Source organism: Orussus abietinus, unplaced genomic scaffold (assembly GCF_000612105.2).
Source record: "Orussus abietinus isolate OABI.00-Male unplaced genomic scaffold, Oabi_2.0 scaffold20, whole genome shotgun sequence".
Lineage (NCBI taxonomy): Eukaryota > Metazoa > Arthropoda > Insecta > Hymenoptera > Orussidae > Orussus > Orussus abietinus.
Genome location: NW_019394282.1, coordinates 1,433,976 through 1,460,801, shown reverse-complemented (window position 1 = coordinate 1,460,801; position 26,826 = coordinate 1,433,976). Strand labels below are relative to the sequence as shown.

Below are 26,826 nucleotides of genomic sequence, written 5' to 3'. Positions count from 1 at the left end.
CCCCTGGGAGGGATTGCAGGACAGTCGCAATAATTTGGAGTATTTCCACATTTTTTCCATTTCTCTCTTTTCCTTGTCCATCCCGCCAAAATCGGAGACAATTTAATTTCCATCTGAATTTCTTGGTGGCCGAAACTTGGCGCGCGAATAAATTTCAATTCTCCCGCCAAAATGTGCGCCGGAAGTGTACCTCCCCCAGTGGGGCGCGCTCGCCGGGGCCCGACAAACTTATGGCCTATTTTACGCCTATGCATCGTGCTTTCTCTTACTATCATTAGCCATATACGTTTAGTAAACTTTATAAGTGTTATCCGCTAAAAAGAACGCCATGACCTCCATCCTCTTTCGCTCACACACACTCTTCCTCGCGCTCTCTCTCTCTCTCTTTCAAAAACCAAACGAAAAAGAATAAGTATAGGTGGAAAAGTCCAGTATTTCCCTTCCCTTGACTTCCTGGCGAATCCTGGGTGATTCTAGAGCCTTTTGGAAAATCGCAAGCTGCGGGGGTGTTCGGGGGAGGGGAAGGAAAATTCTTCGGTACGAGGAAAAGGAAACGGTTTCACGCGGGGAACGAAATTCTGAATTCCCGGTTACGGGAGGTGGATCATTTCCCTATATGCGAAGAAAATACGAAAAGAATCGCTGTCATTCCACGAAAACGCACCGACAATGTCGTTCGGGGGCCATGCGTCGAATTTCATAGATTTCCAAGAGCCCTTCCCATTTTCCAATATTCTGTCCCTCCTCCACTAACGCGTACTCCATTTTCCGATAACTCGCCAGGGTGTTCCGATTAGGTTCCCTTGAAATTTAACGCGACCAGAAAATTTCCGGATGAAATCTACCGGCAGCACCGAAATGCCCATGAACCAGGGATGAGTCGACCACCTTAATTACCCTTTCAAAACCCCATCCAATAATTTATCTCACACTCCCTTAATTACCCATGAACGTCGTTTTCCCACCTCGAGTACGCGGCAATACTCGCGCGATCATTTCCGATATTAATTTCCCGGTATAATTTCCGAACGCATTTAATTACGTGGCAGTTAATATCGGTAATTAACGTAACGTCATCCCTGGTGAATTCGCATGGTCGTCGTCCCCGTCGTCGTCGCGGTCCGTCGTCGGCCAACGATCAAAAGTAGCAAAACCATCAATCACCGAAGACACAAAAAAAAAAAAATAGTAGTAGTGGTAGTAATTATAGTAGGAGTTATAGTAGAATAGTAGCGATTAAACTAAAGTAGACAAAACATGAATTAATTATGGAGAAAATATCGTAAATGCAGGGATCCGCCGCGGCGCGCGGTACCGACGCCTCCACCTCGGCCGCCGCCATCTTGTTTCTCGCCGTGGGGTCGCTCTTTCGCGAATCGCTCAATTAAATCGGGAATTTCAGATTTAAATCGCGAACATTGTCGCATATCGTCGCCGTAATTAATCGATCGTGGATGGGTCGAATACCACGAATCGAGTCGAATCTAATCGAATCGTGGGGATCTTCAATTAATCGGAAGGCGTCCGTACCGAGCGCTGCCTGGCGGCGAGTCCCTCAAGCAAAAACATAGCAAGTGCGAAGCGAACGCAAGCGCGGAGTTCCATATTCTTTTTTTTTTCTTTTTTCCCCTCGGCTCCTTGCGCCTGGCGCATAACTTCCGTGAAGCAAGCATCGTCATCCACATCATCATCGCATTAAATGTATCATAAAAATGCTCGAATGGCGGCGCCCGGCGTCGTGGCGGGCGCCGTTCGCTTCGGGGCGCGCGGGCGTCGTAGCCGCGCGCGCCCAATTCGGTTTTGCATGGTCGAGAATGTAAGGGGCAGAGATGACAAACTGCGGAAAGTACTATACAATGTCAACCCTCTACTTTACGTGCGAAACTACGTGTACAGATCGACTATGACACCCACAAGGACATCTATCGGTAAGACCCTATCGAAGACTCTACGCAAAAGAGGTGTCTCGACCTAACCTCGCAGAGTATAAACCTACGCTCTTCGATCCTTTAAATTTACCCCGGGACGAAAGCTGAGGATACGTTTACTGAACTTCCCATTCCGGATCGATGTACTTGGCCGTACTTCGAAAGAAAATCAGGATCCGATCAAGATTAACCAGAAAAAAATATCCATAATTATCCGAAGTTCCGTTAGGCGAGACTTCTGGGCGCCTTGATTTGGCTTGTACTTCTCTCTCTTTACCTTCTCGTTCTCCTCATTTTCTTCCTTCCTTTTTTCGCTTTTTTTGTTTTCTTCTTCTTTATAGGGGATTTATGTACTTAAGCTCTCTTTGGATTGTCGATGAGATAAGGGGTACTGATGCTGCAGTTTTGGACGTAAAGTGTGATGTCGGCGACAGTTGTTTCTATCAATGGTATCGGTAACTTTAGTGTTTTTTGCAAGGGCCGGACGTTGTGCCGCGAGCCCTGAATTCTTTCTTTTTCGATTGATTCCTCTCCCATTCCCACAGTTTTTCGATTGGCCTTTGCGCGTGGCGGTTTCCTCTCTCCCTCCTCTTTATCCATTTTTTTTTACATTTTTTTCCAACTCAACCCCCTCCTTCGCCCTTCCATTTTCCCACATCGCCGGGGTTTCCTTTTCCCGTTATCGAGTTATCGAGAACCAAGCATGAAATCTCAAAATTCCTCTCGATTGTTTAAAAAAAAAAAAAAAAAATCGACGTTAATTTAAAATAATTCCCTTTACTCAATCTGACATTTTTTTTCACGTATTCGATCGCAGGATTTTATTATTGTCGCAATGCATGTTTCTTTCAGTTAACCAAATTTTTTTTCTCAGGGCATCCTCGCGGCAATGTCGATTCAGATTGCGGAAGATACGGAATTTTATTTATATTATATATAAAAAAAAAGAGAAAAGAAAATACCCCGGCGAGGACAAAAATTCGCGGAATTTTGGTGCTTCAATGCAATTAACATTTATCCCACGCTTCAAGATGTAATTATCTCTCTCCCAGCATCCGAGCCAATCGACCCACCCACTCCTCCCCTGGAGATTTTCCTCTTTTTTTGTTTTCCCGAATTTTCTCTTTTCTCTCTCGTTTACCGTCGCCTCCTCCATATTCCCCTCGAAACTTGAACTCCTGAGGTAGTGAACGCGCTCTCGCCTAATCTCCACGCACATCGTTCGCATGATCCCGATGTTAAGTTCCCGCCGATCCGACCTAAGCGTATCCGTGCTTCCCGTAAATCCCATAATCCGACGAAAAGCAAGTATATATATATTTTGGGTTTTAGTATTAATTGCCGCACCGGCTGGCCTCGCTCCTAAGGGCCTAGCGCGTATAAATCCGGTATACAATATATATGGTATGTAGGTGTATACATATATATATGTATATAAACGAATATATATATAACATTCTCGAACGAGGTGAGAAGTATGAATGCCCATGCGTGCCCGTAATCGTCGAAGAGTCCAAAAGAGTCCATGGCGTCGATTTAAAAGCCCATGCAAGGTCAGCCATTCAACCCCATTAAGGCCTCGAAGGATTCCATGGCGCCTCCACCGATCGTCGACTCTGCAACCCTTGAGCGGTCCATCCTGGGTACAAATAATTCTACAACGACACCTAATTGGCAGTGTGGAGAAATCTTAACTGGGTCGTAATCATGGTTGCCGGAAGTCCTGTTCAAAGGGTGCAGAGTCGACCCCATGGCGGCGCTCCAAAAGTACAGCCGTGTGTGGTAGGGGGTGGCGCGCGTTTCCTGTGTGCGTTATGTACATGCGGATACGCGTAAGCGTAACAATATATCAACGTATTACCGGATAAGTGTCAACGGGCAGAGCCATGTCGACCCGGACGTCAAAATTCCCGGGGAGGGCATGGGGACGGGGGTAATATAAAAGACCATTTCCGCAGGGTATGTACATGGGGAACGTAAGGGGTGGGATGCCTACGGTGTGTGCGTGTGTATATGGGCGGCTTCGTATTAATAAGTTACGTCATTAATCCCGGTCCTCTAGATCCGACACACACACTCTTTCGCAAAATCTTTCGCTCCGACCCAGACTCTCATTCGCTCTCCTTTGTTCTCTCCCAGACTCTCCCAGAGCTCCGTCGTAATGCCCATAATTGGCAACAATTAGGTAATAATAGATAATATACTAAGACTCCGCCAACACCTATCGTATCACTAGCTTCGGCTCCTCCCTCTCTTTCTCTCCAATCCTGTAGATCATAGTGTGTAATAATAGTGCCCTCTCGCTCTGTTTCATAGATTCGCCCTCGCATTCTCTCCCTCTTTCTCGCTGTGTCTAGGCTAGGTCTGTCGCACTCGCACTCGCTCGCCTCTCGCACACCTGGCTGACCCAATGTCTGATATATTATCTATCTCTCCGGCGATCTCTATCACTCTCGCCGATTATCCCTCTCACATAACAACAATGCCCAACTGTGTACAATAAGGCCCAAAGACACTCCGCCATGCTGGGAGTTCCGCGGATCCGGGTCCGGGTTGGAGGAGCCAGGAAGAGAGACCACCTCTCAGCCTGCTGGAAACCACCCTGGGAGTTCATCCACTGGAACCGCGATCAGCTTTCATAAAGAGGGTCAAGGTACCAGCGGATGGACCCCAGGGAACTCGCAGACCCAAAGACGGTCTTCTGACACTTTCTGCTGGTCAGGGTGGAGGTACCCGATGGTCGCAAAGTGACCAGCCCACCGGGTGGAGATGTCAGGAGGTCGAAGAACTCTCATCAGGGTATCCTTCAAGCTCCCGGATCCCGCGGGATCCCCTCGGCGTACTCCCCGAAATACTAATACTAAAGCCCAAAATAATCTATCCGTCTTCGCCTATCCTTTACCTACGATACGTGAGCGCGTGGCGCGTTTAAACTGTACGTAATAATTCCCGGCCGAGTCGCCATCGGCTCCACTATTTCTATCGTTACTACGTATCAACTATTATTAGTTTTGTTCTCGTCCGGTAGCCCGTAGTGCTAGCGAAGGTAGACAGAGTTTCCATGCTATCGTTCATCCCAGTGGCCGGTAGCAAAACGGCAAAGTCGGACAGAAGTTCGCGTTGCTGGTGCTCGAGGCTCGGCGACCTCGACGCTCTTCTTCCGACCTCCTTTCCCATCGCGAGGCGTATTCGCCTCTCTAGACTCTCGGTACATACTTTATACAGATACAGACATATCACTATTATCGGTTAACTGCGACTGAGTGACTCGATCTCCTCCTTTCTCTCGCTTCCCATGGATTCGTCGATCAGGGATCCGGTTCAGACTGAACGACCATTGCGGAAGGATGCTGTGGAGATTTATCTTGATAGGGTCTGGGACCCCCAGGCGACCTGGTATCCATTGTTCCCTCGACGACCACCCAAGACCCGGTTGAAACGTCGACCTGACGTAGCTGTTCGCTGCGAAAAACTTCATACTTAGGTCAGAGGTGCGCTTTGAAGCGGCACCATGGTGTGGTCCATGTGGGGGATGCGACGTTCATCGAGTGTGTGGTTTTTTCTTCGGGATACTTGGCGGATCTTGGGGTGCCCACCAAGGCACGTCGAGGGAGAGGCAAGGTCGCTGGTCCCTGGCGATGCTGGAGATGCCGAAGAGACTGTGCGGTCTCTTCGTCTGCGGTTTCGTGTACGGGTGTGCGGTCTGCCAAACTTAGGGTGCGGGTGTGTGGCTTCCCAACTGATCGTGGACTGGTCGAATCGACAAATGGTCCTGGCGGATCGCTCCAGGGATCCAATCCTGTGGTCACCACTGATCTCTCCTGATTTGGGCGCGAATCGCGTAGCTGTTACGCGTTAGACGCTTCCTGGCACATCTTCGTGTCTCCTCTAATGGATACCTTCGTGGTACTTCGCCCTCTCCTCTGTTCTCGATTTCTCGATCCTTGTCGTGGCCGGTGCTAGTCAATTTGTACGTCAGTGATTGATCTTCCAGAAATAATGGCAACGAACCTAGTTGGTTGGAACTTGAGTAATAAAACGAAGTCGCCACCACTGTCCAGCCCTGACTTGCCTGCAAATACGCTCGCCAGCACGGTGAGAGCTCCCCTTCCCTCTAATTATCTTCTTCACTGGTACACACTTCACACGCCTAAGACGATTAAATATTAATAGTTACTAACATTTAGATTTAGCGATTAGATTTTGTACATTTCTCACGGCCGGCCTCGCAGCGACGACCGCACCTCTCTCTGGAGCTCTCCAAGTCGTCGTTATACCATTATCATCACCAACTATAATTTATAACGTTAAAACTCTTTAAGTTATTATATTAATAATTTCTATGATCTCTCCCTCCGTCCGTCTCAATCGCCCTCTAGTATACCTTCGCGACTTAACCCATTCCCTCTCGACCTCCCTCCATTAAATTCTGATTTGTACAATTTGTCTCCTTCCAGCGAGCCGGTGTGTGTGTGTGTGTTTCTTGCGGTGTGCATGCGATAGTGGCAGGGCCGATGTCTCGACCCTCCGCCCAGGATGTAGCTGGTGGTTCCCATGTGGAGACCCTGAAGAAGCGCGAGCAGACGCCGAGGAAAGCCCGGAAACTTCGGCGAGCTTTCCCGGGCTGATGATGGTCCGAGAACTGAGTCGATCGGCGATGTCTGGGTCGGATTCTTCGACTTCTCCCAGCTTCCCTATCCTGCCGTCACCTGATCTCTGGTTAACATTTTCGAGTTCGCGTTACAAGTCACTGGGGTTTTTCGTCATTCACCTTCGTACGTCATTCTTTTTTTGGCATTTTCTCTAGTTTTCTCTCGTTTCGGCGAGACACGAGCTCGGCAAGGGTTGACGCGCGGTGCTGATGAGACCCGACGCCGGGGATGGTCCTTTATCCCAGGGAAGAGTCCAGGAATCTCGTCGTCCGGAGCCATCAGCTGATCCCGCGCGCTCGATTCTTGGAAAGAAAGGAGCGATGCGTGACCGTTGCGTGAGTGTTCGGATAATTTGGACGTGCCTTTGTGGGAGTTCTTCGGCATCCTGCGCGTGTCGTCTCATCCCAGTGCGAGAGCAGGTCCGAACTGTCGTGATACGTGTATGCATATATCTGAAGCGGTCGGTTCAGGTGTGCGTTCTCGGTGACTGTCTTGGAGGTGTGGTGCCTCCTTCCTCGGCACTTGTCTCTGGCTTGCTGCTGATAGCGCCCGATAACCTCTCTCTTAGCTCTTTCGGTGCCGCTTAAATACTTTACGCTTCGATAAATAACCGGAAGTAGGCGCTCTGGAGGCCGCTCCCCGGAAACGAGGGGTCGAGCGCGTCGCATAAAACTGCGAGCCCGCCGGGTCCGTCGCGTCCCGACAGCGACCTAAAGGCCCGCCCGCCCGACCGCCTACTCCTCGCGCCTCCAAATATATTAAATATATTATACAATTTATCCGACTAAAATCTCCCTCGCTCGCCCACATAGTGCAAAAGGCTATGTGCCGTCTCTCTCTTCCACCCTCCGATCCAATGCCGTCCTCTTCTGCCACGGCCACGTGGTTGGAGCTGTCAAACCCCACGTGGTTGAAGATGGAAAATGCCGCCTGGTCGCGGCAGTCAAACATCACGTGGTCGAAGCTGTCAGACACCACGTGGACCACGGCACGATCTCGTCCACCTCGCAGACTGCTTCCCAAATCTTCGTTAAAAGCGTCTCCGTCGCTCTTCTTCGCCTACCTCGTGGCCTTCCCTCATCCTTCACCTCCATCGCGCTCCGCCCCGCGTCCTTCCTCTCCTCCGACCCTCCTCCGATATCTTTAAAATTCATTAAGTTATTAAAAACATCTAACAAAAAAAAGGAAAAAAGAAGGATCCTCACTTAGGTCTCCCCAACAATGTATCAAAAATAAACTTATATCTTCATCTTTGTTTCTTCATTTACTTTTTTTTTTCCTCCCCCCCCCCACCCTCCCTCATAATCTCCACCGCTTCCCGGCCTCCGCTGACGACGGACCCGCTCTTCAGCATCCGCTTCGTCTCGTCCGAGGGGGGCTCTGGTGCCGCCCGACGTCGCGGTGTCCTCTCTTCCGGAACGCCGGAAGTGCTTCCGTTCTGGAAGCGACCTCCGGGCTCCTCTTCGGCTTCTCCTTCAGCAACCAGCTCGAGTCGATATTCGCGTCCGCGTCCTTCGCGAGAGACCCTGAAATCATCCTTTCCTCTTCTTCTACTCTCCTCTTTCTAGTTTTCCTTTCCCCGTTAAACTCCCATATCTTTGTACTAAGCGCATATTCGTGCCGAGAATGATTCGGCCGCGTCGCTTCCGGCTTTCCGGGGCCGGAAGTGACGCCGAGGTGCGAACTCGCGAGGAGCCTCACGGTACGAGTGAAGGGTTAAACTTGCGGCCGCTCCGCTGAGGTCGCGGCCCCATGGTTCGTCAGTCCGATGTATTTGGTTAGTTTTGGTCGCCAGCCAAAGACCACCCTGGGCGGGCTCGCCCGGGCGGCAACTGTCTTCGAGTTGTCCCATTTAGTTCGACGCAATTTCAATTTTTCTTTTGTCACCGGTTTTGGAGGCCACCCGCGCGCCCGTTCCCCATCGGTGCCCGAGGTTCATCGGCATCCTCCTCGGGGCGACGTCGATTCGCCAGGCTCGTGTCGTGGGAACGGTCACCCTACAAAATTCCTGGATCGGTCTTTTCCGGACCAGGAGCGCTGCTCGATATCGCAGCTCGCATCCTCCTCGAGCCATCGGCGTGTCCACTTGGGGGTGGGAACTCTTGGGACCGGAAGTGGAACCTGGTCGCGCATCAGGGGCCGTCCACGTGTCTCCTGACTGACAGATCCGCTCCCGGCAGCCTCGGAGACACCTTAAATACTCTTGTATCCTTGCCTCTCTACCATCTTAATCAGTAATTATAATTACTTATTAATTAATAGTATTATTCAACACACGCACACTCACACACTATTACATCCATGGTAAAATAAAAATCCCTGAAAAACGTTTTGTGGCTCCTCTTTCCACCCGCCGCCTCGCCGGACGGAGGTGGACATAGCGCACCTGGGAGGTGTCGGTTCTGCGGCCGGAACTCCTGGGTGCCCGGTATGCGTATATATCCTGTGTCCTGCTCTTCCTCCTCCCCTTCCGATTCTTCGTTTTCCACTTGACGGATATCTGTCCTCTCTTTCCGGCACGAGTACACACCGCGGGACGCGGTTCATCTCCTCCGGTGAAGCATCCTGCCGGTTCCTTCTGGCTTCGTCGAACTTGGAGTGCCAGGGTCGACCTCACCCTCGAAGGAGACTCCTGGTCCCGTCGCGGCTCTTGCAAGGAACTTCTGTGGAGACGCCAGTCTCGGGGCTCGACCCCCTGCAGACTTTCCTCCTCCATACTTCGCTTAGTGCAACATGAAAACTCTCCTCTTTGGTATTACGTTGCGCGACGGCGGTTCACGTCACCTCGAAGGTGTTCCTCTAGGTCTCGATCATGATTCCCAGCGTCTCCCTGTGCTTGGACGCGCCCTCGAGTACGTCTTCGACTGCCATGGTAGAGTCCTTCGCTCCGAGGACGCTTCCCCGGTCCCGAGGATGTACCCCGTGTCTCTGTTCCAAGTTTCATCGATTTTACAAACTGCATCTACAATTAATACAAAAGAGACCGCTCTCTCTCTCTCTCTCTCGGCAATGTAGTAGTAGCACTAGCTTAGCATCTGCTTCCTCGTAGTAATAGTAGTAATGATAGCATATCCGTAGTAGTAACAGACGTAAGGTAATGTAATCGTTACTCTTAACTCTCATCTTTCTCTCGCTCTTTCTCTCTTTCTCTCTCTCTCGCTCGCTCGCTCTCTCTTTCTCTCTGTATATTATTATAACTTTAATATTAGGTAGCTCTTGTTAGATTAGTTGGTTTACTATTTCTCGTCTCGCTCCTCCTATCTTCCTCCATCGTTATTTCCCGTTTGTTTATCGTATTTAAATCTTTTATCGTAATCAATGAGGTAATAAGGTTGTGTGTGTGTGGTTTCATCCTTTCCATCGTTTATGTCAGTGCGGGGTGGATTCGCCAAGCCGTGAAACCGATCGTCCGAGCGCACCTCCGTGGTCGCAGACACGGAAAAGCTCGGGTCCCTACGAGGGCGCCGTGGCACGAGAGGAACGTTCCTCCGGTGCGGTAGACCGACGCCGACGCCCGCGGATCCCCGCGGAGCGACGTCGCAGGAGACGCGCGCCGACTTCCGTCCGATTCTTACAATTTCGAGCGCGATCCTAAACCTCTTACAACCTAGACACCCTGATTCTAGAGTCCCGGCCGAGCGCGACCTCGAGGACGTCACTCCAACGACCCGCAGGCTCTGGAAGGCGTCCGCTTCGGCGAAACATCTCTAGGGGCTTTTTCCTTGCCCTTTGCCCAAAAAATTACAATTAACAAATTCGGAACAATGTCGAAGCTCGCTACGTTGCCGGAGGTCGTTTTAGCGACACCCTCGAGTGTCCGGCTGGACCGAACGGAAGTCCTCCTCGGACGTGAACCCAGCGCTCTAGGGAGAGCCGATCCTCCGTGGTTCTAGGGCCTGATCCTCGCGTTCGGAGTCGATGGAGGGAAACCGATGGGTTCCTGGTTCGCGCGATGGATCCGCAGATGCGCCCTAACCTCGACGAGTGTTTCAGAGCTACGAGCGGCCACCCCGGCCGAATAAAACGGATTCTGTGAGGCGTCGGTTGGCGTCAGGTGAGTTTCATCAACGTTACTGTGTCTGCTGCTGCGGCTGTGGTGGCTGCTGCTGTTGTTGCTGCTGCTGCGACGGCTGCTGCTGGCCTTGGCTCGAGGACGAGCTCTGCTGTCCCGCCGAGTCCTGCTGCGACGAGCCGGCGCCCTGCTGCGAGGTGGCGCTGCCGTCGCGCCGGGAACGGGATCCACCTTCTTGGCTGCTACCACGTCCAGCGCGAGAGCCTATGCCTCCCGTTCCACTTCCTGGGGCCCCTGACGGCAGGATCATCGACCGGATCCTCCTTTGCGCCGACTGGACAACGAAATGCGACATTAATACCGATCAGAAATTTATATCAAGAATTTATGTTACTCCAAGCCACGTAAAGAATTATTAAGCTATTTCATTTCGAGCAAGGTGAAAACGGGAAATTTCACCTGAACGGAGAAGAAGGGCCCAATGATGTGGACCGTTGTCTCCTCGTCGGCAGCTGGCGGCGTGGCTTGTTGCTCCGAAAGCTTTATGATACTTCCGGTCACGCGTTGAAGCTCTCTTACGTTTTGTCCGCCTTTTCCGATTATCCGGCCGACCTGAGCGCTTGGCACCAAAATCTCGACGGTTAATCTCACGTCTTCCGTGCCGGCGACGAAGCCCTCTTCGCGCATCTTCTCGAAGATCAAATATTGCGCCTGAAAGTCGAGACAAAGGGTCGCTTGAACATCCCAGAGTGTTGAAATTAATTTATAACGATGAGAATAGATACACTGCATATAATTTCAGGGGCTAAAAAATTGTTCAAGGGTAACGGAGCTGAGGTCTCGCCAAGGCTTTCGTTGCGGCCAGCACGGGACCCTGGAGAGTTTAATCTTCCTGTGTTTATCAAGCTGATGCCTAAGATGCAAGACACCCTCCCAAATGTCACAGGATTTGGTGAAGGCAAAGAAGGAGAGGTCAGGAGTCGAACTGCATGGAGAAGAAGGAAGAAAAATTCTTTGGGAGTTGAGGGGATTCGAACCCTAACTTAGTCGGTGGTTTTATCCACGGGACCACCGAGGCTCCAAAGTATGAAAGCTGGAATTACGGTCTTATACTTTGAAGACCTAGATTTAATATATCGATCCCTCCGGTTCTTTAATATTTTCCATATACCAAGCTAACGTCACTTTGAAATATCTCGAAAATTCCACAAATAATACCGACTGAACGTTCAACCATTTAGAAAGGGATGAAAGGAAAAAAAATTCCCAAGATATTACGTTGTACGTGTGAAAAAAAAAAAAAGATAATCGGTCGATGGGTACCTTCCATTGGGACTCAGGCGAGCCCACGATGGTAACTTTTCTCTCGGTCTGCTGATCGGCTGCTCGGTCCTGTTCCAGAGGAGCGATCTTCACGTTGGCGCCGGAGAACCTGATGATGTTCCTGATGTGCGACCCCTTGGTGCCGATGATGGCGCCAACGCTGTTGTTGGGAATGTACAAGAAGGTAGTCTCTTGAGTGTCGCCAGCAGTGACTCCCTGTTGAGTCGGCAAGCTGCCTTGATAAGGATAAGGAGCAGGACCCGAGCCGTATAGTCCAGGTCCTCGCGAGCTGTAGCCCATCCCGGCAGTGGACATCATCGCCATTGGATGCAGACCAGGGAACATCATACTTTGGGGCTGAAACGGGACACTTTTAATACGGATCCGTACCCCAGAGTAATGCAATGGGCAAGGGAGCTTTTAAGTAACCCTGGTCAACCGGCAACCTAAATAGCAGAGCTGGGTAACAAGTTTCGTTCAATGGTTTAAAATCTATTTACATTTTAGATACCCATTTCAAATTGAAGTAGTTACCCAGCTCCGTGATATAGTTCGTTAGCGTCTTACCGCCATGGCCTGAAGATCATTTTCATAGCTCTGGCGTAGTTTGTTGGAGATCATGGCTTCGGCCTTGCTCATGTTCTCGATGGTGCCCTTCACAGTGATGATGCGCTCCAGGTTGAAGCTGCTGATGTCGTTGATGCTACTGACGGTGATTTTGGTGTTGGTATCCTGCATGATCCTCTTGATGGTGTTGCCACCCTTGCCGATGATGCGCCCGATCAGGTTGTTGTGCGCCAGGATCTTCAGGGTGATCTCGCTAAGGGATTTAAAAGATCCTCGTGAGGTCTCCGGTCTAACCTCGCGCGACAGATTTTCCGCAGAATAGGCCGATGCAAACCCTTTGTTCGTGGTGGTCGCCTCCTCTTGCATGACCCCCAGGATCTTCTTGCAGGCGTTGGTGCAGTTCTCCGGGTTCCCATAGATGGTAATGGCCTTTTCCAGGGAGCCTACGTTGTCCTTCCTGTGCACGTCGACCCTGGCCCTGGTCACCTGAGTGATCTGTCGAATGGTCGAGCCCTGTCGCCCGATTATGGCGCCCACCATGTCCGACTGCACCAGGATGCGCAATGGGAAGTCGGTCTGCCGACCCGAGAGGGGGACTCCCCCGCGCTGGCTGCGCCCTCTTCGTCGGCTTTCCGGAGCCGACATTTCCACCTTCAGCTGGTTGCCTTCGTACTCGTATCCATTAAACTGGTTCACGATCCTGGAAAAAAAATAAATCGACGTCCTCTCGTTAACGATCAACAATTCCGGAGAGATCCGACGCACTTGTAATCATTTTCTACCCTACCCCATTTCCAATAAATACCCATATTAATTCATTTTTAAGTCCTTCTCGATACCATCTTGACCATGCCTTATCCAACATCAAGCTCGTTAACCGATATCACGAAGAAAAAAATTTAATTTAGATGATTGCTTTCATTTTTTACGATAAATAAGAGAGGATAAGGACGTACTGTTGCGCTTGTTCCTGCGTCTCATAGCTGAGGATCACCGATTGGGTGTTAGGGTCCCGAAAGCTGATGGTCTCGATGTTCTGCACGGGCCCGTAGGTGGAGAAGAGCAGCTCGATGTCCTGGAACGTGGCCGAGGTCGGCAGATTGGAGACCAACACTTTGGCACCGGCGCCGCCGCTGTAGACAGAGGAGAACACCCTCGCTTAGAGACTCGTTCGCTTGAGTTTCGCGCCAATATCATCGTACGCCTGAATTTTATGTCAATATCTTTACGCGCCTAAACCTTGGGTTAAAATCCTCATATGCATGAGTTCCACCCCAAGATCATTGTACGCCTGAATTTCATGCCGATATCTTTACGCGCCTTCATCTTGCGTTAAAATCCTCTTATGCATGAGTTCCACCCCAAGATCATTGTACTCCTGATTTTTATGCCAATATCTTTACGCTCCTAAATCTTGCATTAAAATCCTCTTATGCATGAGTTCCACCTCAAGATCATTGTACGCCTGAATTTCATGCCAATATCTTTACGCGCCTAAATCTTGGGTTAAATCCTCATGAGTTCCACCCCAAGATCATCGTACGCCTGAATTTCATGCCAATATCTTTACGCGCCTAAATCTTGGGTTAAAATCCTCTTATGCATGAGTTCCACCCCAAGATCATCGTACGCCTAAATTTCATGACAATATCTTTACGCGCCTAAATCTTGGGTTAAAATCCTCTTATGCATGAGTTCCGCCCCAAGATCATCGTACGCCTGAATTGTATGCCGATATCTTTACGCGCCTAAATCTTGGGTTAAAATCCTCTTATGCATGAGTTCCACGCCAAGATCATCGCGCGCCTAAATTTCGTATCAAAATTATCGCGCGACTGAGTTCTACCCCAAGAACATCGCGCGCCTGAGCTCCACGCCAAGATCTTGGCGAGCCTGAGTTCCGCGCCAAGATCATGCCGCGTCCGATCTCCACGTGAATGCACAACCACGCGAAAATAAAAGCAAGGAGCGAGAAGAAAAATAAGGCACGCAGGAGCGAGAGGAGGACTCTTACTTTCGCAGGAATCGATCTGCCGAGTTCACGGGTGCAGAGGAAGGGAGGGAGGCACGGAGGGGAAGACAAGAGCCGAGGGAGATGAACCACTTCGCAGCCCCCGTGGCGCGGGGGGGTAAAGCAGCTCGAAGACGAAGGGTTGCGGGGGCGAAAGGGGGCGGAAGGAGAAACTTTAATACACAACCGAGGTGGGGAAACTTTATTGGCCGTGAACTCGACGACGAGGGCGAAACGGGGCCACGGAGACCCCCTACGTCACGAACGTCGTCCACAGGGGAGGGTCGCTCTTCGAGAAATCCGCCGAGGGTGGCTTTTTCTTCCTCGTCGGGTGGAGTGACCCTCGGATGAATTATTCCGGGGTGTCCTTTGACTCCAGGTAAATGCGAGTAGCCCTGATTCGAGGGCCGAAAACTACGAGGTGGAACGGGGGGAAAGTGAGGTTAGGGGGTAAGGGGATGACCGGATAATCGAAAATCGATAAAAATTTTCCTGGGCAATTTTTTTAACTTAATCAAGAAAATAGATCGGCGCCAAATACGTGTATATAAAGGTAAGAAATATGTATATAAAGATTTCAAGACCTTCGTTAGGACTTTCGTAATTACGCGTACAGGTGTCAAATTATTCGGGGCACCCTGTTTGGAGAGAAGTGTCATTTTGACGCTTTTGTTACATCTTAATTTGTGTTCTGAGGGCGGATTTATAATTTAGCCTGGATAAGCGATCAAGAGGCGAGGTGAAGAAAGTTCGAGGAATTTCGTCTGCGAATCGGGAATATGGCGAGAGGGAGGAACACGAGGATAAACGGAGGGAATTCCCGGTATCGCCGAATCAGCCATCGGGTTAAGACATTCGGAATCCGCATTCGTCATCTCCGAGGCTTTGCAGCTTCCAGGTATCCGTGACGTCATCGGGATGGCACGAATTCGTTCAAGGTAGATTCGCCCGATGCGTCATGTGACATTGTTGTATACTTTCCTGCCAGATATAAAGAATAATCCTCGATCCTGCCCAGGGGCGAATTAAAGCGTGGGGTGCCGGATTCTGGATAAATCCGCTTCAATCCATAAATGGCACTCTAGCGAAACCTTATGGAAAATTTTTTTTTCTCGAAAACAAGGTCGCGAAACTCAATAGTAATCGTCGCAAATGTTGTACCGACTCGGTAGAAAAGTATCAGGGACCTCTCTGCCGGAACTTTCCTGTCACCTTAAATGTGCCAATAATTATGAAAGTGGTCTAAGTCAAAATTGAAAAAAAAAAAAAAATGAGTTTATCAGTTACTTCACGCCACATTGTTTCAAACGAAATTGATTCAATGTAATGTCGAAACAAAAAATATATGACTTAGACCACTTTCATAATAATGGGCAGAATTCATCCCGTCGGGTGACTCAACGCGAATTTGGGAATTTCACTTTCTTCCATGTCGGTATAATCCGCGATATAAAACCGAACGAGGCATTAATTCTTCGTCGCTCGGCGCCGAGAACGGGCTTTAAGCCCGGGCCAAAGACGAGGAAGACCTTAAGCGAGCCTCCACCCTTGAACTCGGGCGAAAGCGAAAGCCCGACTGCGGCTCCCCCGTGGGTGGGGGACGGGGGAAGAGGGAAAAGATCGCGGCCGGTCCTCCGACTCGGCGAAAGGGAAACGCGCCAAGAGGGGAGGCGGAACCGCAGCGGGTCGAGACCGCTAAAGGAGAGAGGAGAAGCGGAAATGCACCCTCCCGGCGCCGCGTCAATTAAATCGCGAGGCTCGAGCCCCCGCGACGCCCGGCGGGGATCCCGAGGAGTCGTCGCGACGCCTTTTACGGGAATTACGTTCCTCGCCTTCGCTCAGTCGGCGAGACGGCCAGACGACTCGAGGAAATCGGTCCACTCGACTTTTCGGGCAGCGAGTTCCGAGGTAATGCCGATGTAACGTGAGAAAAAAAAAATTTATATAATTNTTCATTGCACGATTCCTAACGATACCAAATTTTCCTTTTGGACGATTTGGAACGACGGAACAACGAATAAGAGCGAATTTCAACGTCAATTTCCAACGTATGCGACCGTCACCATGGGCGACCTTGGATGCGCGGCGCCCCCCCTTGCGGGCGAACGAAAGCGAAAGCTCGACTCGGGTTTCCGCGGCGGGGCGTCTCCCCCGTCGCGGGAAAAGGTCGCAGCCCTCTTTACCGACGGGACGTCCGAACGGGCGCGAGTGCTCGAGCCCGGCGAAAGGGAAACTCCGGGGGCGGCGGAAGGGCGACGCTCTCCGGCGTCGCCTTAATTATCCGGCGACGCCCTGAGTCTTCGTTCGTCGCGGCACGAGCAACAAGTCAGAGGCGTCGCGACGCGAGGCGCCGTTAAGAGGTGCGCGCGACCTAGAAAGACGCGATTCCCTGGACCACCCCTCCATATCCGAAGAATCCTAAATATAATCAAATCCCGAAAAAATAAAAATTTCCCCATATCCACTTCCCATCATATCCATATCCCATCGACGTAGAATTTCACCATCCCTTAAAACCGATAAAAAAAAATAAAGAACCTCCCCCTCAAGAATTGAAAATTCCTAGGGACGACCGTATCGATAAATTCCAACAATGGATCGGCGAAAGAGGGATGCCCCAGGTAAAAGTTGCGGCAGACGACCCCCGGAGGCTGCCGTCGGGGGGGGGGGGGCTTTGTTTCGCGTGCTTTCGGGGATTTTCGGCAGCACTCGGGGGGTGCGAGGTGTGCACGCGGACGTAGCGGGCATTGATATTGCCGGTCTCGGCCGTCGCTGCCCCCNTAGGGGGTGGCTCGGAGTCTCGCTTAGATACACGGGCGAAGCCGTCGATTGAGCGCCCGCGACTGCGCCGCGGGCGCCGGTGCTCCTCGCGCACGTGGAGGCGCCAGCCGTCGCGTGTGCACATGCAGGCGCGCGCTAGTGTGCGCCGGCGCGAGGTAGCGCGGGCACGTGCGGGGGCGCGCAGGCGCAGTCGGTCCCCGCCGGCCGGCGAGTGCAGCCGTGTACGCGACATTAGCCGACGTGGCTTCATTAATTATTTCCACGTGGAGGAGGGCCGGAGGAGCGGAACTCGGGATCTGCCCCGAGGGGTGATCGAAGGGTGATTCGATATGGAGAAGGACTCAGAACGCGAAGACGAGAAAATACGAGACTAGGACAAAAGGAAAATATATACACTCTCGCAACGCCTTAAGAATTACTAATCGGTTGCAATGATAAGAAACGTCTCGTTTCCTGCATCGAGAAGAGAGAGAGAATGTCGAAACTCCGTGGGAAGATTCTCTCCGAGATATCAGGTGTTGCATTTCGATATGCCGGAAAACTCCTTTCCCTTTTGATATTCCCGTCGATTACGGCCGCCGCTTTGATGATCCGCCGATTACTATCGATTATGTAAAATGGGACTTCCTAGTGACCGAAGAAATTCATTCGAAAAGAATTTATCCCCGGCCTCGAAATTCGCATATCTGGAGCCGCCACCAGCTGAGCGATAGGAACAGCTGACTGACGTTTCGGGACGCATCCGACAGCTGTCAGAGTCAACCAACGTTTAAACCGTGGGTGTTTCCACTCCATCGTGCTTTTATCGTCGAGTCGATATCCGCGCAACGCGACTTTCGCTATCTTTCGCCGCGACTCGTCTCGGAAAGTTGATCTCGCCCTTAAAACAAAGAGTCAAAAATACGAGGCAAAAACCCGACGTACCCCGACCACCCCTGTATCAAAATAAATATCATGAATTAATTGCGGTAATTTTTGGGATTTATTTCACCCTTAAAAAAAATTGCAAAAAATATAAATGACGTTCCTTTCGTAGCAACAATAAATGACGGAACTCATTCGGGAATTTTCGGAGCTTTTATTATCTACCTTGAGTAAATATCGAGCGTTAATCAGAGTCGACGCGCTATCGAGCGTTAACCCTTCACCGGCGGATCGCCATTCTCTCTCTCTCTCTCCCTCTCTGAAAGTGGAAAGTCGAGGTCGCGGGATATTCTTACGACATATTTCTAGGCCCGTTCCAGGTTTTCCTCGTCCAAGCCTCCGTACGACGAGGTCGACAACTCTCGCCTCGTAGAGGCGACGAAGGGCGAGAGAGAGAGAGACGCGCAGCGAGCGAAGCCGCGTAGAAAGGCGAGATTGGCCAAGAGCGAAGTGGACTTTGGGCGAATTGGCGAGCGATTAGCCGACGACTTCGGTGGTCTCCTATCGAGGATGGCCAGGATCGGCACGAAGTGGAAAATACGCATCCCAGTCGATCGACAGAGCGTTACAAAAGTACACTGGGAGACATCAATGCCCTCCCATCCTGCACAGGCGATGCCGTATCTGCAGGGGAGGCATTCATGTCCGCCATTGCATGTACATACAGTCCAGTTAGAAGTTGTTTGACCCTTTCATTGCACGATTCCTAACGATACCAAATTTTCCTTTTGGACGATTTGGAACGACGAAACAACGAATAAGAGCGAATTTCAACGTCAATTTCCAACGTATCCTTTTGTACACTGGGAGACATCAATGCCCTCCCATCCTGCACAGGCGATGCCGTATCTGCAGGGGAGGCATTCATGTCCGCCATTGTATATACATCCCAAAAACTAAAAACATTCAACTTTTCTAACAAAAGAAAAAAATCCAATGGATAAAAAAGAAATTCTCCGGAGTTTCAAGACCTCCGCAATCACGTGTTGAGGTATCGGATTGTTCGGTGCGCCCAGTTTGGAGAAAAGTTATTAATATTTTCACGTCTAGACGTATATAGAATGACGCTCTGGTATCACCTTAAGGACGAATAGGTGTTATCACGGTGTCGGACCGACGGCGACGCCGGTGGGCGTACAGGGGATGACGCATCGGCAGCTAAGCGTCGGAATTGGCGCGCGTGAAGTCCCCCCCTCCCCCGTCGGCGCCGTCCATTGAGAATTCCGCGCCGAACGGACGCGTGGGCGTCCCGACGCTCGTAAGCGACGCCGGCCACCGAGGGAGCAAAGAAGAAAGGGAGACCCGAAAGAGGGTATAAGGCGACCCGGATATGCGGCGAATTTCGCGCGCTTCTTATATCGCCCTCCCCCCTCGACTTTCTCGTCCCCTTTCTCTCTATTTCTCCATTTCCGCCTCGACGTCGTGAACCCCGAGGCGCCGGCAGGCGTCGGAATTCCGTCCCCGATATATATATATATAGATATATAGATATATATATATCTATATATGTATGTATGTATGTATATACATAGAATCCACCTCGGACGCTGCCTCGCTCTTAAGGGGATGTGAAAGTGGCATCGGAAAGCTGAATCGTTCATAAAACTTTCCTACGAACTGGCTATCAAATCGTATCATACTTTAAAACGTGAACATGAAGATATCCTAAGGTAGGTCGAGAAACTCGGGAAATTAAATTTTTCCTAAACTATTTGTGAAATAAATAAATATTCGGTAAACCGAGTTGGTACAAAAAGTTTAATAAAGAGAACCACTTCGACGCCACTTTCACATCACCTTAGAAACTTGACAATGTAAGTACAGAGGCCATAAGGAAGGTCCTGACGGGCACGAAAATTCAATTTTCCATTTTTTAAAATCCTTTAGAGAGACCCTTAAGATTTTCGCCGCGCAATGTTCGAGCCATTTGAACGGGTCAGAAGTTGGCGCGGGAGAGAGGGGAGAAAGAGAGGCTTAATAGAGGCCGATTTTCTCCATGAATATGACCCGTGACCTCTTTATATAAGACACGATTGGGCTCTGGGTCACGTATAGACCTAACCGACGGAATCGACCTCGGATGCCGCGTCCTCGATAATTCGGAACCCCATCGCCATTTTCGAAGGCTTAGTCAACCTTCCGCGGAATTCCCGAAGGTATCTCTCCCTCTCTCCTTAAGTTTATTCCCCTCCACCTTCCACCAATCGCCGGGAGATTGCTCGGGGAATGCCGGCGAGCGATTATGCCTATCGGCCGCGTAACTTTAGCATAACAAACATCTCGAGATACAGGAGGGCCGCTGTGCGTGCTCGCCCCGATACGAGCTGACATAATCCTCGGGCGTATAACGTGTACCCCCCTTTTTTTCCCCCCCTTTCCCCCCTCTTTTCGTTCCACCGATCCGCATGACGCGATCCCATAACCGCAACGCGCGTTATCCGAGAAAACGTCGCGTCGCCGATAGGTGCGTCACCTAACTGTCCACCGCCACGACCAGTAATAAGTAATCGGTAATTACCGTTCCGGATCGATGGAAAAATTCCCTCGAATTATATGGGAAGTTTCTTAGTCGGTACAAACGAAAGGGCGTCGAAAAATCGCGATACGTCAAAAAAAAAAAAAACGTAAGGCAGGTTCATTTCTTCCCCGCATTATTGTAAATTAAACGCACACGGTCCCAAGGTATGGGATAAATGAATATTTTTTGCCTAGACTTTTTTTTTACTTAGACCAATTTCATAAGTACCGGCACACGTATGCTTGTGATAACTAGGTTATGATGCCCCACCTTCGGGGAAGATCGATCGCGAGGAATTAATCGAGTAAATCTACGAGGACCTCGAGTCCTCGTCGGAATTCGTCGCCGGCTTGGGCACCGAGGGGGTCTGCAAGAGAGGCATAAAGGGAGAGAAGGAGAGAAAGAGGCGAGAGGCACGTCTCTCGGTTTCTGCGAACGACTCCGTAGATGGCGCACTTCGTAACGAGCACGTCCGATCGGGCGGCGCCCGCGGTTTCCGGTGACGAGCAGCCTCGAGAGGACGCAGACCTGAATGAATAAATAAACCGGGGTCCCCGATAAACAAAAAGTCTCCACGGAGTAAAAAATTCCAATTAGAAAGTGACGTTAAAATATTCCCGAAGTAATTCTTCCCCACATTATGGAGAAAAAAAAATTAAAAAAAAAAGAAGAAGAAAATTTATTTAACCAAAGAAATGTTTTGTCAATTCAAAGAATACTTGGTAAGCGTCAATGTATGTCAAAATCAGGAAAATAGGAAAGTACCCAACCTCTGATACGAGGTAACCGTATCTCGGCTCGATCGATCGCGCGCCTCGCGGCGATTCCGCCGCGCGGGGAACGGATTTGAAAAAAAATAAAATAAAATAAAAATCGCGCCGCTTCGCGATCCGGCCGGGAGTAACGACCGATCGGCCGGATGGATTAGCAAGTCGGTCGGCGAGCACTTAGCGGTCCCAGGGTAGAGATAGAGCCCGATAACGAGTTGAGAAAACGCGACGACTCCCCTCTCCATCGAGACAGGTGCGCGCCCCGTCGGCCATTTCCCCGCGACAAGGAAAAACCGCGGAAAAATAGACCAATGCCAAAGATGACGTCACTAATTCAAGAGGCTCAGGAAAGAACATTTTCTGTCGGGCTAAACGTAGATAACGATTAGGCGAGTGCTCGCTATAAATTCATATTTGGCGCGACACTCTACAGGGTTTATTTTCGGAATTCCTCATTTTTTTTTTCCGTCATCCGCGATCCTTGGAGTTTTTTTTTTTTTTTTCTACGTTTCGATTAAATGGAAAGAATCTTGCGGGAGTGGGAATTGAATTTTCGGATCGAATCGATCGATCGATCGACGTCGTGCATCTCGCGGAGAGCACGTGGGCCCTGAGTGAGAGCGCCGGACATCTCTCGGAAGCAACAAGTGTCACGATGAATCCAGGTACGGGTTTAAAGAGGAGCCCGAGGAAGGATTCCGCGAGGTGATATCCGCGCGGCGGTTATCTCGCCTTATCGAGGCTCAAGACCGACTTTTTAGCGCAGTTCTCACGATGATACCCGCCGAGCGAGACGGACCCGCGTGGGGTCCCCCACGCTTTCCAACAGAATATGAACATGAAAATGAATAAAAATAAATACCAACCTCATATATAAAATTATATCCATGCATTCGTTCCCCGGTATTAATTAACACTAGGTTTACGGGACCCGTCAATTAGACGGAATTGAAACTTCGAAAAGAAATACCGAAGAAACCGTAGCATTAATTTTAACCATTTTTGTATAGTAAATTAATCATTTCATCCAAAGAATTTGTACACGCAATTATTTTCTCCTAAGCCTTCTAATTATTAAAATCTGTATGTAGTATACCTATCTCTACGAAACCCGTCTAATTGACGGACTAGCTAATTTCATAAACAATCCATATATATTTGCTTCGTTGCAGAGAGTGTAAGGCGAAGATGAGAGTGAAAGTTTGCATAGAAAGTGGAAAGATAGAAGGATCTTCGGATAGTGAAGAGGAAAACTTCTTGAAAGGGTGTCGTAGCAAGAAAAGGATGCGCATTCTTTCTAGTTCCGACTCCGAGGATGAGAGGACGAGCATTCCAATCGTTTCCGTGATAACTTTTAAAAAAGGACTTTTTACTTATTAATCATTCATTTAAACGTAAAGCCTAGTGTCGTTTAATTCAGACTTAATTTGAATAAATCGATTTTTTAAATAAAACGCGTGTTTTCGTTTACCCGTCAATTTGACGGATGCTCGTAGAAACAGGTATACATAAAACGCCCGTAAACCTAGTGTTAATATTTACCAAAAATCCGTAGATTACACATGTTACGTTTGTCAACCGAAGTCCGGATTGTCACTCGAGACTACGAGTATCTCGCTAAAATATATTTCCCTCGAAAACTCGACCGAGTTTCTTGATCTCTCTCCTACGGAGGGAAAGCAAGTGCTGGGGAAAAAAAAAAGAAAAAAAGAAAAAAAATGGCGAAAATTTTCCGGGGATCGCGCAGGGTGCAAAAGTAAGTGCACTCGTGTTCGCGGTGCGTGCACCGTGTATCAAGTGAATGCTCGTTTCGGAGCCACCTGACGGGTTGCGGTTCATTTTCCGCGCGCGGCCAGGTGGCGGATACGCACCGTGCACCATGAGAGCTTCGCGGGTGCGATAACGCGACACGCAATATGGCGGCGCGGCGACGATAACGGAGACCGAAGGGTCGTTACACGGCGAAACGCAGTCGAGTTTCGTCTGCGGGCCGGGAGAGGTTTGCGATCGATCGATTCCCGTACACGCGATGCGGTAAACACAACGGAGATGTCAAAATTAAAAGCGGTTGATTAGACCAACGGACACCGCGCGTCCAGTGTGACACCCACCCCGAGAAAAAAAAATCACTTTCTAGGGAAAATAGAAATTCCCGAGGCAAATAAAAATACCTGTTCCCCTGAGAAGGAAATGTGTGTGTGTGTGTGTGTTTGTGTGTGTAAAAATGTATATTCCTTTTAGTCAACTATTATTTCCTTCTCAGGGGAACAGGTATTTTTATTTGCCNTCTGTCAACCAACTTTTTTTTTTTTTTCAGGGCATTTATACATTTTTCTTCTATCGCAATCATTTTACAACCGTGTGGTATCGATCGCGAGATAACGCACCTCCGAGTGGACTTCTCGCCGGAAGTGAATCTCACGCACTCTCGTAATACTTATTCCAGCATTCCGCCAGGATAAGGAGGTAATCAGCGGCGATAACGATTCCTCGCGAGGAATGTACCTCCGCGGAACTCGTTATCGAGTCCAGAGATAAGGGGAAAAAATTCAATCTTCATGGAAGAATAGTTAAAATACATATGAACCTTTCGATGAAAATTCGGTCGTTTTTAATCGATATCACCGTTAAAGGAAAAACAAAAAAAAAAAAAGAGCGCCCTTCCTCCACCTTTTCGAGAGACATTCGAATTTTATTTCGCGCACATCCATTGCTCGTCCTAAACCCTTTCGAGTGGTTCGAAGTTCATTCGGGTTAAAATTTCCCCCCGAGCATCGAAATAAAGTTTTTCATCCTCCCCGCCGACTTCCCGTGAGTGGAGTTAGCCTCCGAGGAGTCAACTTAGCCGTTTCATCTTTTCGCCGTTTTACCCTTTCGCCGTTTCACCGTTTCGTTTCATCGTTTCGCCGTTTCACCGACGAGTGCGTCCCTTGGTCGATGAATGCACATCTTTTTCGGGGGGGAGGGAGGGTTTCTCGCATTTTTTTCGCGTCTAATTGGTCCACTCGGAATGAATGAATGGGGAGGCTGCAGTACCGACGTAGGATCTCAAAGGGACAATGCGAATGATTACGGGGAATTAAATAAAAAACGGCCACTCGGACGATCCACCGACGAGGGGTGTTTTTTTTTCCCCGCGAATTAAAGTTAACCATAGAAAGGGGGCTAAAAAGAGCGGCCCGTAAAGTTCGGAAAATTAAACAAGGAGGCGAAAAATCGATACCGACAGTGACGAGTTCTAAACAATTTTTTACTGCTCAACATATCGTTAATTTATAGCAATTTTCTTTACGCAATGGACGTATTCGATCGCAAGATCTTGTCCTCGCGATGTCACGTCTCTTTGCGTCAATCGACCATTTTCCTCAGTGCAGGAAAAAAAAAAAAAAAAACTGAGAGCGTGATGAAAATTCAGACAATTATTTACATTTCACGGTTAATTACTATTTACCCTCATCTCTGCGAGTCAGATTAGTTTCTCCTCCATTTATCTTTCTTTCTTTTTCCCTAACCCTTTCAAAGTTGCCGAGCACTTAATATCAAGAGGGAATTTCCTCGGAGCCCTGAAATCACCGTCACGAGACTGACGAGAAAGATATATACGTAGGTATATGCATGGCATGCAAATAAATGCAGAAACGACCAACTGAAATGTATACATAAATGAGTATATGTATTCGGCGCGAAACGCAACCGAGCTTCCTGACGCAAGCGGGAAGATAATCGGTTCACGGTATCTAATCACGGATTCTGGTTCACCAAAAACAAAAAAAAATATATATATATAAAAATATGGAAATTCACGTAAGAACCACATGAAATCTGCATATTGATTCGCATTTGCATTCTCGTGCACCCTTCATCCAAAAAAAAAAAAAAAAAAGAAAGGAGCGTTTTATCCGGGAAAGGTCGTTACAAAGAATAAAATAATTAAAAAAAAACGTCTAAAATGGAAATAAGCGACGGTTTTGATCGAGGCTCCATCACGCCCGTTGAAAGGTATCGTCGAAGCGATTCCGCCGAACGGAAAACGGATACCCAACGAAATTTCGATTACTCCGGTGGAAACGCGAAACCCCGTCCGGAGGGCTCGACACAAATCGGCGCGAAGTCGCGACGCTCGTTTGTCCCCGGGATTCAATCGCAAAGCGATCCCGACGTGCGGGTATTCCGGTCCGGAACACTCGTTTCGCCCCGTTACTGCCGATACAAATGCGGAGGATAACCCGTTCCGCCGGCACAAATCGGGACGGCCGACCCGTCCAGTTTGCCCAATTACGCGTCCACGTCGGAACGGATTACCGAGCGGTCTTAATCCGCGGCAATTGCGGGGGAAACTTGACGTTTTTAACCCGGGGTGAGCACGGGAGACCTCCGCGCGGTTGACTTTTCCGCGATACCGGATTCCGGGGGAAAACTCAGATTCCTGGCCGGGACATATCGCAGAAAAGTCAACCGGACGCGACAATCCGCGTCACTCCGCATGCCGGCGTCTCCGGCGAGGTTAGGTTAGGTCGGCCGCGGAAAAGGCTCGAGTCACGACGCGCCACCGCGCCATGGTGTGACACGTGCGCGACGCGGCTCGCCCGACGACCGACTTTAAAATAAGTATACATAAAAACTTTAAAAAAAAATGTTTAATAAGTATACTGTACAGAAATTTCCCCGTCAAATTCAGCGCCATAATAAAGCCGACTTTTAAATTGCCGACGATTTTGTTAACGCTCATTGGGGAGGTCTCGGATTGTGCTCGAATTTTAACCACTGACACGTGGTCCAACAGACCCACCCTCTTTATCAATTTTACTCAACCACGACGCTTAAGGCGATACGAAAGAAACTACCTTAACAGAAAATTTTCGTTCTAAAAACTAGGATTTCACGGGTGTCAGGTCCTTCCACCCAGCCTCCGCATTAACGCCGTAGTTTTAAATTTTCAATTTAAATTAAAAAAAAAAAAAAAACCGAGACCACGTGTCCGTTCACGTGATGCTAAAATATTTTATCGTTAACTGTAAACGATCGCCGATCCTTTACCATTACCAGGAATTTCCTTGTAGTAAAGAAACGTACCTCGGAACCAAGGGTGGCCGTCTCGACTGTCGTCCTGACCAGGGTCTTGACCGCCTTAACTTCCCCTTAACGTCGAAGGTCCCTTTTCCCCAGGATCCCCCGAGCTCCGAAAACCGTCCACAATCTCATGCGAGTTGGAAAAAAAAAAAAAAGAAAAAATCGATCACAGAGCGATTCGACTAAATATCGCCCGCCCGTCGCAATCTCACTTAGCCTCCGGAGGGGGCGCTTCCCTCGCGCCGGACCCCGACTCCGGCGAGGCGAGTC

General features: G+C 49.5%; 1 protein-coding gene across 2 annotated transcripts in view; it reads right to left on the bottom strand.

Annotated features, from left to right (window-relative positions):
* Positions 1-7,897: 7,897 nt before the first annotated feature.
* Positions 7,898-26,826, bottom strand: part of LOC105694624 (insulin-like growth factor 2 mRNA-binding protein 1) — a 39,372-nt gene continuing 20,443 nt past the window's right edge. The window contains exons 2-7 of one of the 2 annotated variants that reach the window (XM_012415487.1): positions 13,439-13,615; positions 12,817-13,182; positions 12,483-12,735; positions 11,916-12,272; positions 11,052-11,303; positions 7,898-10,926 (exon numbers count right to left, since the gene is read on the bottom strand). In XM_012415487.1, the coding sequence (XP_012270910.1) occupies positions 10,651-10,926; positions 11,052-11,303; positions 11,916-12,272; positions 12,483-12,735; positions 12,817-13,182; positions 13,439-13,615 (1,681 nt within the window). In that variant the 3' untranslated portion in view covers positions 7,898-10,650. Of the gene's footprint in view, positions 10,927-11,051; positions 11,304-11,915; positions 12,273-12,482; positions 13,183-13,438; positions 13,616-26,826 lie in introns of both variants that reach the window. The other variant, XM_012415486.1, reaches the window with a different exon arrangement.